This window comes from Vombatus ursinus, unplaced genomic scaffold, assembly GCF_900497805.2.
Source record: "Vombatus ursinus unplaced genomic scaffold, bare-nosed wombat genome assembly UNPS02014781.1, whole genome shotgun sequence".
In the NCBI taxonomy this organism is placed as follows: Eukaryota; Metazoa; Chordata; class Mammalia; order Diprotodontia; family Vombatidae; genus Vombatus; species Vombatus ursinus.
Genome location: NW_020954559.1, coordinates 34271838 through 34285783, shown reverse-complemented (window position 1 = coordinate 34285783; position 13946 = coordinate 34271838). Strand labels below are relative to the sequence as shown.

Below are 13946 nucleotides of genomic sequence, written 5' to 3'. Positions count from 1 at the left end.
TTGCTGCACTTTGTCCTTGGGGTTGTCTTTAGGTGAAGAAATGGTAAATTGTCACTCTTTTTGGACTGCTCTGGAGTCATTCTTTTCTTTTTTTTAATAGTTAAAATATTTCCTGATATTGCATATGACTTTTTAAAGGGAAAAATATATGCTAAAAATGATAATCTTTTGCATGGTTTTTTAATCTATTTTTATTTGATATTTTTTTAGATTGTTACTTTATTTTCTCTTCCAGAGAGCCTCAGGTCACCAAAAACAAAACAACTTGCTAGAATATAAAAAAATAGCAGCAATAGTGTGTGTGTGTGTGTGTGTGTGTGTATGTGTGTGTGTGTTGACTGATGTTAATCTAAAGACACTTGGTTTCATAGCTTTTCTTGAGCTTCAATAGTTTAGTATTTGAAAGAATGGTTTATTAGGTGTAAATAAAGGTCATGAATGTATTTCCCGGACTGTCCATCTGCTATTATCTCTTGAGCCTGACTTTAAGGAGAAGCCTTCTTTTATGTTTGGTATCTTTTTACGACTCATTGGCTTGTTAAGAATGTAATGCCTAGCATCTCCCAAAAGGTATGACCTTAGTAAATTTATAAATGTTCATTTGTTACCTACCTGTTCTTTTAATTGAAAATCTATGCCATGGCTAGAATATATGTACTCAGGCATCAGCCCCTTAGGCTTTTTTTTTTAATGACAGAAAACAAAACAAAATAACATTATCAACTCATTGATACTGACTCTAATGAATCCACCGAACTACCCAGTAGATTTCTGTGTTAAGGAAACCTGAGAAATTTCAGGTTCTCTACATTCATAGCTACCCTTACATGTTTTAAAACTCTTAGTGAGCTACTCATGGTTTTACTTGCTATAAGCAGGTGCTGAACATATCTTTGTTAGTTTTCAGGTAGGACAATTTTCTTCACATTTGTAGCCATATTCTTGATGCCATCTGTAGAGCCTGCATTCATGGATACTTTTCTCTATTTTGATATAGGTGATAAGCACACAACCAGGGGGTGAAAAAGGAGAGAAGGGATATCCAGGTGCTCCAGGATTAAAAGGCGAACCGGGTCAAAAAGGTTAATTTTTTTTATTCTTTCTGGACTGAATTCATTCTTCTGTTGAAAATATTTGTGTATTAAAAAATTTTTAAAAAAAAGAAAATATTTGTGTAATTGGAAGAATCATATAATGAATGCAGGGGTGAGGAAATTGTGGCCTTGAAGCCACATATGGCCGTCAAGGTCCTCAAGTATGGTCCTTTGACTGAATAAAAACATCAAAAGGCTACACTTGAGGACCTAGAGGGCCACATGTGGCCTCTAGGCCACAGGATTCTCACCCCTGGAATAGAGTAATGATTGAGATTTTCCCTTATACCACAAAACATGTCACATTTAATGTGTGTTTATGTTACAAGCCTATATTATAATTGCAAATTTGCACATGTGGAAAGGGGCTTTTGGGTAGTACTTGATGTGTTTTTCAGTGACTTAAACAATTGAGCGCTTATTAAATTTACTGTTAAAATTGAATTGATTCAGATAGGAGACGGTACTGACTGAAATATAGAACAGCATTGGTCATCACTGTTATTCCTGTTTTTCTGTTCTTTGGGGGTAGGCTCATGTAGAATTGTTTCTTTTTCTTTACCTTTTTAGGGGTACACTTTTCTAGGTCCCCATTGGCATGAGTATTTATAGCTGTGGCAGACTTGAACTAATCAGGTGATAAATTTGACAAACAATTCTAATAGCTCCTTGCTTGTCTCTCTCCTTAGGTTACCCAGGTACTCCAGGCCTACCAGGTCCTCCAGGTAAAAATTCAATTTATAACAGGAATATTTTTTCCTACTTAGTCTTTTTTCTTCATTGTGTATTAAATGTTACAGATCTGTGTGGAAATTGATTTGCATATAGTAGAAGCTTAAATGTTTGTTGAACAAATAAATGAATTAATGAAAATAACACGATTTAATTATTTAAAATATTTCTTCTGAGTAATTATGGGGTGAGAATGAACATGTACAAATATGTTATATATATATAGATATACTTAAATACATAATCTATTTTAATATATTCCATGTGTATATGTAGATACACTTATAGAGTGGGATTACTGCGATAATGTCTAGTTGTAATTATCTTCTACTTTGCATATGATTTCTCTTTTCTCTAAGCTATCTTGTTTTGTGTATTTACCCTGCTCCAGAACCTTTAATGACTTTGTGTTGTCTCTTCTACCAAATCCTGACTCCTCTGGCTTTCAGAGACTTAAGAAATCCCTGCATTACCTGTGTGACTTTATTTCACATTATTCCCTAATACAAAATATCTGTATCAATCAGACTAAGCCATATTCCTCACTTTCACAGCCATTATGTGGCTTACTGTATCATTGCCAAATCTCCTATGTAGATTCCTGTCTCTCCCTCTCATCTTTCGAAGTCCAGTTCAAGTCTTCCTTGAGTACGCTGGTCAAGACCTCTTTTGTTCTCTGAAGTGCTATTAGAATTCTAAGTTGTACCATGTATTATAGTAGTTAGTTGTTTTCTTATTGTTTCTAGTTTTCTACCTCAATTACATTGAAAACTCCTTAAGATTAAGAACCCTGTGCATAATTCTTTTATATTTTTTAAAGCATTTAGAAGTACTGTCCAGAGCCCACAGACTCAGGACATAAAATAAATGTTTCTTTGTTTCACTAGAGTCCAAATCATCTTCTTCACTAAGTAGTTCAACACTTAAAAAGGTCTGTGATTTTGTTGATGTCAGCACTCCCTCCACCAACACAGATTTCAGTTTCTCCACACCTTAGTACACTGATCTGGTGCTCGCTTTCTCTCTCTCTCTCTCTCTCTCTCTCTCTCTCTCTCTCTCTCTCTGTGTGTCTCTCTCTCTCTTTCCCTTCCCTCCCTCTCTCTCTCTCTCTCTTTTTCTCTCTGTCTCTGTCTCTCTCTTTCCCTTCCCTCCCTCTCTCTCTTACACTCTCCCTCCCTTCTTCCCTTTGTGATCCCCCTGTCTGTTTGTCTGTCTGTCTCTGTCTCTCTCCCCCTCTTTTCCTCTCCCTCTCTCTCTCTCTGCCCCTCTCTCTTTCTCTCTCTCTCCCTCCCTTCCTCCCTCTGGGACTCCCCACTCTCTGTCTCTGTCTTTCTATCTGTCTATCTCTTCTCCCCTCTTTCTTTCCCAAACACATGCATGTACACACACACATATATGTATTCATTTCTCTGTGTATTAATGGATGGATGTGCATATCTACTAATATCTATGGACCTATAATTTCAATTATAAATTGATCTGGACTTGTAATTTCAATGTTGTAGGGAACAACCAGTGAGTAAACTATCATTACCATTGCTGATAATTACTTGGACAGTATTCCTACTTAAAATCTTGAAGTGGGTAACCATAGTTCTACATGCTGAGACCTTGTTTCTTGTCTTCAAGCTTTTGATGCCTTCAAGTACATACTTGTTACATATTTTTAGTCTGTACTTACGTTCCTATCTCCAGAAAAAGTCTGTTTACTATCCCTCTATTTAGTCTCATCTTTGTTTCATCTAATACCAGTTTCTATACATGGGATATGTTCTCATTCCCTAGGTAGAAATTTCACATTTCTCCTCTTACCTTCTGATTATAATATTTAGAGTATTATTTTCAGTTCTAGGTATTGACAGACCTTGATGCCTGCATATTTTAAAAATAACTATACATTCATTCATACTTATTTGCATGCATGTTTTATATTTAATCCGTGCAGGTTCTTTCAACTAGGTCTTATATCACATCTAGTGCAGTGTCATATACCTGTGGCACCAACACATATTATTGATTATCTCCTCAGAATTTTCCCTTTCACTTAGTAAAGTACAATTGCTTTGTTTAGTGATTGTGGGGTTTTATGTTGGTTTCATTTTATTTTTGTTTTGCAAGGGAATGGATTAGAATGTGTCCTTTTATACTAATTGGTTATTTTCTGACTTAAGGCTTCTCAATCCCGGGGCAAATTGGTGCTCCTGGCTTTCCTGGTGAAAGAGGAGAAAAGGGTGACCAAGGTCCTCCAGGACGATCATTGCCAGGAATAAGTGGAAGAGATGGGTTCCCAGGACCTCCGGGGCCTCCTGGGCCTCCTGGCTTACCAGGCCATACAAGTAAGTTCCATTTAATTTTGTTTCCCTTGAAATCCCCTTGTTCTTAGTGTCAGGGTTAGCCAAAACATGTCAGGCCTACTTAGAACTTCAAATATAACCTGTTGATTAGGGAGTTAGCTGTTTAAAAAATAAGGGGATATGTTTAAACACTATGATTGATTAAAGGTTAATAAGAATAGCTTTAAAATTCAAATCGCTAGGTGGGCATATACCACTTTTGGAATGTTTCTATTCAACATGGACTGCAAGGATGTATAAGCTATGCTTTGATCATCATTTAAAGAGATTTAATTATTAAAACATTAAGAGTACCAGAATTAGAAATCCTTGCCTATTAGATGGCATCAGAGTGTCAGGTAGCACACCTTATCATGAGGCTGTAGAATATTTAGAGATCTGGATAGGAAAATAAAGTGAGAAAATGAAAGGATCAATTTGCTCTCATTCAACAAGGTAGCATAGTGGGTAAAAGTGCTGGACTCTCATCTCACACATTTACTAGCTGTGTGACCTTGGGCAAATCACTTAACCTTTCTCAAGCTAAGTTTTCTCATCTGTAAAATAGCAATAGTATTGATAATGAAAATCATCAATGAGGATCAAATGAGATAGCATATGTAGATATCACTGTGCCAATCTAAAAGTGCTATATAAATGTTAGGTACTACAACATGTGGAGGATAGGAAGAAAAGATAGACTGTATGGGACTTAACATTTAAGCTACCTTTAGTCACATGACTATGTAAAATAACATTTATAAAGCCTTTTATAGTTTGTCACAAATACTTTGCATATATTATCTCATTTTACTCTTATAACAATCCTGTGAAGCAGGTAGTACAAATGTCATTTTCCCATTTTCCAGATGACAGAGCAGTTTCAGAACTTAAATGAGTTTACACAGGCTATACAGCTAATAAGTAGCCAAGCAGGGGGTGAACTGTGGGTCTTTTTACTTGGAACAGCTTCTTGTGTAGTGGATAAAGTACTCAATTTGGTATAGGGAAGACCTGGGTTCAGATCCTGCCTCTTGCATTTATTGTAACATGGGTGAGTCAATCAACCTCTTTGAACCTCAGTTTCCTCATCTGTCATAGAGAGGCTTGGAGTCCTTCAAGGTCCTATCTAGATATAAGTGCATATGAAAATTAGTCTATTTGAATTAGCTGAAAATAAGTCATAGGGTCATAGATTTAAAGCTTTACAGCTTCCAGCTTCCCAGAGAGGTCATAAAATCCAACCCTCTCATCTTACAGATGAAGAAACTGAGGCCCAGAAAAGTTAAGTGACTTCCCTAGGGGCATAAAACTAGTAAGTATCTGAGGCAGGATTTGAACTGAGGTCTTCCTGACTTTATGACCAATGCTTTCTTGACCACTCCAAGCTGCCTTCTCTCTTAGCAGCAAATTGCATTTATTGATTTCTCTTATATATTTTTAAATTATTTTTCACTATTGAAGTCTTAGGATCATAATATAGAATTGGAAGGGACCTTAAAGGTCATCTAGTCCAGTCCCTTCATTTTACACATGAAACTGAAGCATAAAGATGTTAATGACTTGCCCAAGGTATTAAATGGTATATTGTCCAACTTAAAACTCAGATATCTTTCCATATGCCATGCCGCTTGTCATGGATAAGTATGCTTCTGCTGATTATGTGACCTTATCACTTCTTTTAGCACTAGATTAGCTAATGACTTATCAACCTACGTTGGCCCATTATAGACAATATAAAATAAGCACAAAAATCATGAAGTATTAAGGGATAATTTATAAATGAGAATGTTTTATGTACACAATATGACTTAGGCAAAGAGACAGCTTCAAGCTAATTGCCACTTTGAGGCACATTAATGGTTCATTAACCATGCACGAGTGAAACAGGCTTGCTTCAAATTTTCTGCTGAATTCTACTGAATGACTGTCTTCATTTCCCATATGGCTACAATGAGCTCTAGGCCATCTGTGCCTGCAAATAATCTTAATAGACAAAAACTGTTTGCCATGGATCATAATATTGATTTTTATATCTTGTCACTTACAATTTCCCTAGCTTTTGATTTGGGTTTTAAGTTATTTTGACTTGATTTACCCATTTACCATACATTGCTTTCACATCAGAACTACACAGGGGGGCTATTCAGATGAGGGATCATTGAAGAATTGTCTGAAAAATATGTGAATTTTATTTATATCATTAGTCATGCTATTGTAAGATTGTGATCTATGAAAGATCTTAGAGATAATCTAGTCCAATCTCTTTATTTTATCATCATCTCTCGTGGACTCTTTTTGTCAGACCAGTAGATGGGTTTGAGAAAGATAATATGGTATGCTATATAGAATCAGGAAGACCTAGGTTCATATTCTTTCTCTAAGAGTAATGAGAAGGGGCAGCTAGGTGGCGCAATGGATAGAGCACCAGCCCTGGAGTTAGGAGGACCTGAGTTGAAATCTCAGTTCAAGTCTCAGACACATGACACTCACTAGCTATGTGACCCTGGGCAAATCACTTAACCCCATTGCCTAGCAAAAAAAAAAAAAAAAAACAAATGAACAAAAAATTTAAAAAAGAGTAATGAGTGGAAAATCAGTTAACTATAGGCCTTAGCATACCTCTAGTGAGAGTATAAGAATACTTACAGTAGCTATCCCAGAAGGTTGTCACAAGGCCAGATGAGATAACACATGTGCATTACTTTGTAAACCCCTGATATAAATGTTAATGATTATTATCAGGTTTAAGTAGTAGGTAACAACTAAAGCTATGTGTGTTACTAAGACCATAGTCTTCATGGTGAAGTAATTTGGGATATGTTTTTTAAAGCATGATAGTTTATTTTTACTTTCTGTAGGACCTATAGGGTTCAGTCAATTATGCTGAAAAAAAATGAAGAAAGACATAAATTAGTAGAGAGGGAAGGCACAAATCGATAGCTGTGGTTGACTAGGAAGAATGTGGAGAAGTAATTGCTTTCTAGGCTTTCTGACTTCCTGTTGTTTAATGAAGAGAAATCACCAAGAACCACCAGAGCTATCTCTATGACAGATTTTACTTACACTGCTGGATTCTGGGTATACTGGGCAGCCTACCTCTGACCCAAAGAATAGAATGAGATGGGCATTCTATTGGGGTATTAAGTAGAGACAATGGAAGGTTTGCTCAGCGACCTCTGCCTGCTTGCCACCATAGAATAGGCATTGGTTCACTAGCTGTCCCGTGTTGCTGCTGTCTCTTGTGCCCCAACTATGTACTCTTTGTAATTTCCACCAGAGAGCAGAGGGAGCATAAATCAGGTTGATGTGATGACTAGTGACCAAAGAAATAACTACCTAGATCTCTCTGTCTCCTGCTTACATCAAAAATACAGATTTTACAGACTAAAGAAAGTAAAGCTGATTAGTGTTTAACCTCTTGTGACTCTGCTAGATGTTTGAGATACAGAAGTCATCTATTTGCTAAGAAGCAAGAGCAAAATTCTCTGTAATGGTTTGTTTCTTCATTTTTCCTTGAACGAGTGAAAGGATAAATGTTCCATTTCATAAAAAGGAAAAAGAACCAATGTTTAGCTGTAGACAGAAAGCAATACTTCTCAGCTAGCACCTAGCACCTACTTCGAGAAATACACCAGATGCTGTTTGTATGGCTTTAGTTTGTCTCCTGGTTTACTAACATAAAAGAGCCTTAGAATTAAACATCAATAATTGTTAAGCACATTACCTTGGTTTTGTATATCATGATTCCTTTAGGCTAATAGCGACTTTGTTTTCAGCTTATGCTGAAGGAGTACAAAGGGATTAAAGCATGCTTTGTCATGGCATTCTAAACAACGCATTTATGATTGTGTCTTTCAAGTCAATGGACTAGGTTCTTTTAAAATTCTAATAAATACAACTTTTTGTTGTGGCACATTGTCTGTAGAATGTGAAGGTAAAATTCCCTGGCTATTATCTCCTAGGAAATCCGGATTTTATAAAGCCAAAATTCTTCCTTGTTTTGTTTCACTTCTAGATGGAATAGTGGAATGCCAGCCTGGACCACCTGGAGATCAAGGTCCACCTGGAAGTGCTGGGTTACCCGGATTGACAGGAGAGATGGGAGAAAAAGGTAATTTATTTTAAGGTTTGTGGATTTTTTTAACTCAGTGTTCACACCAGATACTAAATTTATAAACCATGTGAGATGCTATCATGATATATTCTTTGAATAATTGTCTTTTGCTACTTCTTTTGAGATTGTCTCATTTTGAGCTTTTGAGATGAGAATGCCCTTCAGAAAGGGAAATTTTATAGGTCTTCATCCTTCAGGGTCAATATCTTTGTTCTTGTTTCCCTGCCAGTTCCATGTAATTTTAAGTAATTAGGAGCCCTCATGTAGACAAACTCAGGAGACCAAACTCTGGGACAAAATGGAAACATTGCCATACTTTTCTCCTTAAAATTTCAGGAGCAAAAGTCCTGAAGAATGCCAGTTTCACAAAATTTATGAAAATAAAAAAAATGCCAAAAATCTTGAAGTCTAAAGCTCAGTTCTTCTATTAACCCCATAGTATCTTAATTCAATGGTACTGACACTATAGCTGTTGTATTGACAGATTGTTCTGTGAACTGATTTTTCTTTTCCTTTTAATAAGCCAGATGTAACAATTGTAGTGGGACATCTTTTGGCCTTTTTGGAACCTTAGATATGCATACATGGAGAACTGTTAACAGTTCTACCTCAGAATATACATTGCTACCCGTTTACCCTTCTCCATATCCATTATATGGATATTAACCAGCTATGAGTGGGTAGTTGCCCCATTATTTTGATCCCGGTGTGTCATTTCAACAATCTGACTTTCTTCAGGTTCTATCAACTAAAACCTCAGTTATTAGTTCATACTTTCAAAGGAATGCTTATGGTATACTAAGACCATGACCCAGGAGGAAAGAACCCTGATTGGGTGATTGGAGAAGGGGGGCTAGGGAGAGCACAAGAAGGTTTCAGGAAGGGATGGGGTGGGAGGAATGTCCTATAAGTGAAATGGGATAGCAATAAGCAATGTTTTCCCCCACGTATCTAGTAACTGTTGTTTCTGTATGCTTTCCCCGCTGCTGTCGTGCCAACACTTTGCTTAGAAACAAGGTAATTGAAGATTTCAGCCTCAAAACCTAAAACCGCAAGCATAAGTGCACCTCAATTATTAAAAGATTTATTTTCTTGGATTGAATAATGCTTATGAACGGAGAGGGGAAAATATGTTTTCTTGTCATCTCTATAGTGTAGTATATTTTGTTTTCTTCGCCAGTCCTTAATTTCAGATTGGCTGACTAGTTCTTTTTCCTTTTGGTTATCATCTTTTAGTCAACAATATTTATTGGGTCACTCTGCCATAATATAGCTTATATAAACAAAATAAGCCAAAGTAAAGAGTAGTTAGAGGTTTGTTTGTTTTTTTCACAGTAGATAAAACATTATGAAGAATAAAACAGTTTATTCTCCTCCCCAAAAGCCGAAGAAGAACAAGCAGCTTAGTCCATATAAATGTGCACTGCTTCAGTTTTGGGGTATTTTGGGGGGTGTTCCTCATTTTTATAGTTGTTTAGAATTATTAGTGGCAAAAGTAGGTTGCATATAACATTGTATTCAGAGCAGAATGAAAGTATGGGTAAAAAGTATCTTAGTTGTCTATAGAAAAAAAAGAAAGAGGCTTGTAACTGAGAGATGTGCCAGTTCTATTACTCATTAGAAAACTGATACCCACAAAGAGGTGATCATTTGGAAAATCTAACTTTAAATATGTTTGCTAGTAACAGTGACCCATTTATTCTATTCTCTCAGCATAGTGTACTGAGGATTTCTTTACATATAATACTGAGGATTTCTTTGCATATAATCCACTCACAGTGTACATACATTTCATTTTGAAGGTGAGAAAGGTCAAGGTTGCCTAACCTGTGATTTAGATGGACGGCCTGGACCTCCAGGTCCACAAGGACCACCAGGGGAAATAGGTAAGATAATTAACTTTGATTTTGGTTTATTTAGTCTTATCTTGGGCATAGGGAGTAACATCTCAAGGAGATGTCAGAGAAATCGATAGTTACCTTTATGACTTCTCAGACTTCTGGCTTGTTATATTTTATTCTAACAAAGAACAGAAAATTTTGATGTAATTTTTCCACACAAAATAGAAAATAATATTATTTCATTTAACTTCTTTACAGCAAAGACTTTCCTAATATTTAGATAGTTATAAAATAAGTGGTTCATAGAAACACTCTCTTTACACAGTCCAGCATGATGAATTTGATACTTTTACCAAAAAATGAATAAAATTTTCCTCAGGAAGACATCTATTCAGTAAGAACCTACACCAAAGCCATTTTACATGGCCTTAGAGTCCCTTTCCCCTCTAAATTTCAGAATAATTGTAGTTTCCAATAGGGACTATTATTATAAAATTTGTCTCCGAACATCTACTTTGTATAAAAATGTTCCTGTTTTTTAACATTGAATTAGGGATTTTAATGTTGAAAAATGTTATATTGTGTTTGAGTCATTTGATGGATTCATTTTGTCCCCCCTTCTCGCCCCATCTTTTTGTTTAGGTTTTCCAGGACAGCCAGGTGCCAAGGGAGACAGAGGTTTACCTGGACATCATGGTCTTGAAGGAATGCCTGTAAGTATGCCATTTTGAACTTAAATCTGTCATAGAAGGTGTCAAATGAGCTAATGATATGATATTTATAAAGTGCTTAGCACAGTGCCTGGCACACAGTAGGTCCTTAATAAATGCTTATTCCCTTCTTAAGACAAATTGCATGTTTGCATTATTATTGCTATTTTGCTTTATATTGAATTAGAGAAATGCAGTATTTCTGAGTGATCCAGTCACATCACTTTTTACCTTATATAAGACTGATTCATTCAATTTCAGTCAAAATTAAGAAAGAAGTCAGCTTTGTTGAAACCAGACATCCAAGTTTGCTTTTTCCATTTTCACAAACCTGATCTTGGTGTTTCTATGTGTTCATAGATTTGAAGGCTGCTGCACCATCTTCTGGTGGAATCCTTGTATCTGCAATTTTATCACTTTTTTTTCAAAGCAAACAAAGTGTAGCTTGGTGCCCTCCAGTGGCCTTTCCAAGCAATTACAATGGACAGTCATTTTGGTTTTCTATTCCATTTGCCTTCTCAAGCAGCGTCATTATAGTAGAAAACCCAAAAACTTATCACTGAATGGATATGATATAATTTCTTGGTATAAAACTGGGAAACCTGACTTGCAGTATTTTTTCCCCAAGGATTTGCTATGCTTTTTCTTTATACTGTATGTCAGCTTGGGTTGCTACGTGAAAACCCTGTGGCACTTTGGAAAATCCTTATGGTTAGTGGTAGCATATTCTAGCTAAATTCACTTTCTTGCTTACTATTTAAGAGTCACTCGGTGGTAATCACCATTGCATGAAATCTAGTTAAGCACAATATCAATTCTGTCTCTAGCTTCTTACCAGAAAGAGTAATTGAGAAAACAAGAAAAAAAAAAACAAGTGTTAGAGATTATTTTATTATTAAAATCAGTACAATTTTCTAATGCAATGAAATATTATAATTTTGTTTCCCCAATTCACCTGTCCCTTCTATTAGGTTTAAGCATTAGCTAGTATCCGTAATTCCTTATTGTACCGTCTTTAATTTGGAAAAAATGAAATCTCTTTCATTAGTCTCTTCTGCTGTAGCTACGTGTCCCCAAGGAATGTAAACGGGGCAGATGCTTTCTTAGATTGCTGGAAGCTTCTTTGTGTGTGAATGTGGGAGGGGGAAGGAACTCAAGTGAAAGTGAAACAGCTAGAGGCAAACAATCATTAGCTTCCTTTTGAAATTAAATCTTTGCCTCTTGGCTTTCTAGAACCATCCTGGAGCCTGGGGAGCTAAACGGAGGGTTGCAATTGTTTAAAGTGTTTCTAAATAAATTAAAAGTTCAGGTGAACTGGTGTTGTTCCATCTATTGTGAATATCAAAGACAGAGGAACTTGGAGGGAAGGGGAGAAGGATGCTTTTACTCTCAATTCACCCGCTTTTATCTGTTTTTCTTCTGAGACAGGGGGTATGTTTCCTGCTTAAAGTTTGACTTGAAATCAGTCCTGTTGCCCTTGAAAACCTGATTTAAAGAAACAGAAAAGTAGATAGAGTGGGGAGGGCAGGAAAAAGAGAGGGAAAGGGGTAGACACAGAGACAGAGAGACAGAGAGAGACAAAGAAACAGAGACAGAAAGAGAGAGAGAGAGAGAGAGAGAGAGAGAGAGAGAGAGAGAGAGAGAGATTTCTTGTTGAGGACAGGACAGGATAAAGAAAAAGGTAGGAGAGAAAAAGGGTAAGGGAGGGAAGAATTAGGATCTCATTTGAATACATATTAGAGTGTATGTATGACTGACTCTCATAATGAAGAATTTAAAAAACAATATTTTTAAAAATTCCATAATGAAAAATCATGGCTCTTCTATCTAGCTGCTAAAAGACTATGATTACTTCTTTATTAGTAAACACTTTGGTGAAATAATGTATTTAATGATGACAATTATTATGATAATAGCTAGCATTTCTATAATGCCTACTATGTGCTAGGCACTATGCTATGTTTTACATATATTTTTTACATAGCTTTACATATGCTTTACAAATATTATCTCATGTGCTTTTGACTGTGTAACTGCAACAGCCACCAAAGGATCAGTAAAACCTACTGGGTAATACTTTAAAGTTACAAATTGGTATATATTCTGAGATTTCATTAATTGCCTAAGTAAGCTTTCTCAGACATTTTGCTTTGAAAAAAGCAGTGTTTCCTGGTGATATTCAGCAGAATTGTCTAAATAGTCAAAGTGGTGAGGACCAGAAAAATAAAATCTTTTTCTCTTTAATAAAATGAGGGATTTCCACTACTAATAATGGTTAAAAGGGTTTAGGTGAAATATTACTAATAATACCAATAGTCATACCTAATATTTATATAATGCTTACTATGTGCCAGACACTTTTTTCAATTATTATCTCATTTAATTTAATTCTTAAATATGTAAACTGTATCTATAGCTCAACTGATTATATATAGATCAAAATATAGTTCTATATATTACATATCATATATGTATATATAGTTATATAGGTAATCTATCGATGATTTTATATATGTATATATATAATACATACACACATATGTATCTCAGTAACCAAACTTGAACAGAATTCTGTTAAGTTGCTCTATGAATAATAACTTTTGTTTTTTTTAAATTTTTTTTTGTTTTTTAATTTTTTTATTAATTTATTTTGATTTGTCAATAATCACTTCCACATGCTTTTGAGTTTAAAATTCTTTCCCCCTTCCTCCCCACCCCACTCCCCAAGATGGCCCATAATCTGATATAGGCTATATATTTACATTCATATTAAACATATTTTCACATTAGTGATGTTGTAAGTAGAAATTAACATCAATAGGAGGAACCATCAGAAAGAGGAAACAAAACTCAACAGAAGAGAAAAAAAATAACAGTTCGGCTTCCATAGTTCTTTCTTTGGGTGTGGATAGCATTTTCCATCACAAGGCCTCTGGAGATGTCTTAGATCCTTGTGTTGCCAGGAAGGGTTAAGTTTATCAATATTAGTCATCACGCAACGTGGCTGTTATTGTGTGCAATGTTCTCTTGGTTCTGCTCACTTCACTCGGCATCAGACCATACAAGTCTTTCCAGGTTTTTCTGAAGTCAGCCTGTTCATCATTTCTTATAGCACAATA

The 13946-nt window shown here is 35.7% G+C and overlaps 1 protein-coding gene across 1 annotated transcript in view; it reads left to right on the top strand.

The window, feature by feature from the left end:
- The window catches only part of LOC114046113 (collagen alpha-1(IV) chain-like), a 204058-nt gene that overhangs the window by 129496 nt on the left and 60616 nt on the right, over window positions 1-13946 (top strand). The window contains exons 19-24 of the mRNA XM_027866369.1: window positions 998-1082; window positions 1784-1819; window positions 3998-4162; window positions 8178-8273; window positions 10079-10162; window positions 10760-10830. Coding sequence (XP_027722170.1) covers window positions 998-1082; window positions 1784-1819; window positions 3998-4162; window positions 8178-8273; window positions 10079-10162; window positions 10760-10830 — 537 coding nt within the window. The remainder of the gene's footprint in view (window positions 1-997; window positions 1083-1783; window positions 1820-3997; window positions 4163-8177; window positions 8274-10078; window positions 10163-10759; window positions 10831-13946) is intronic.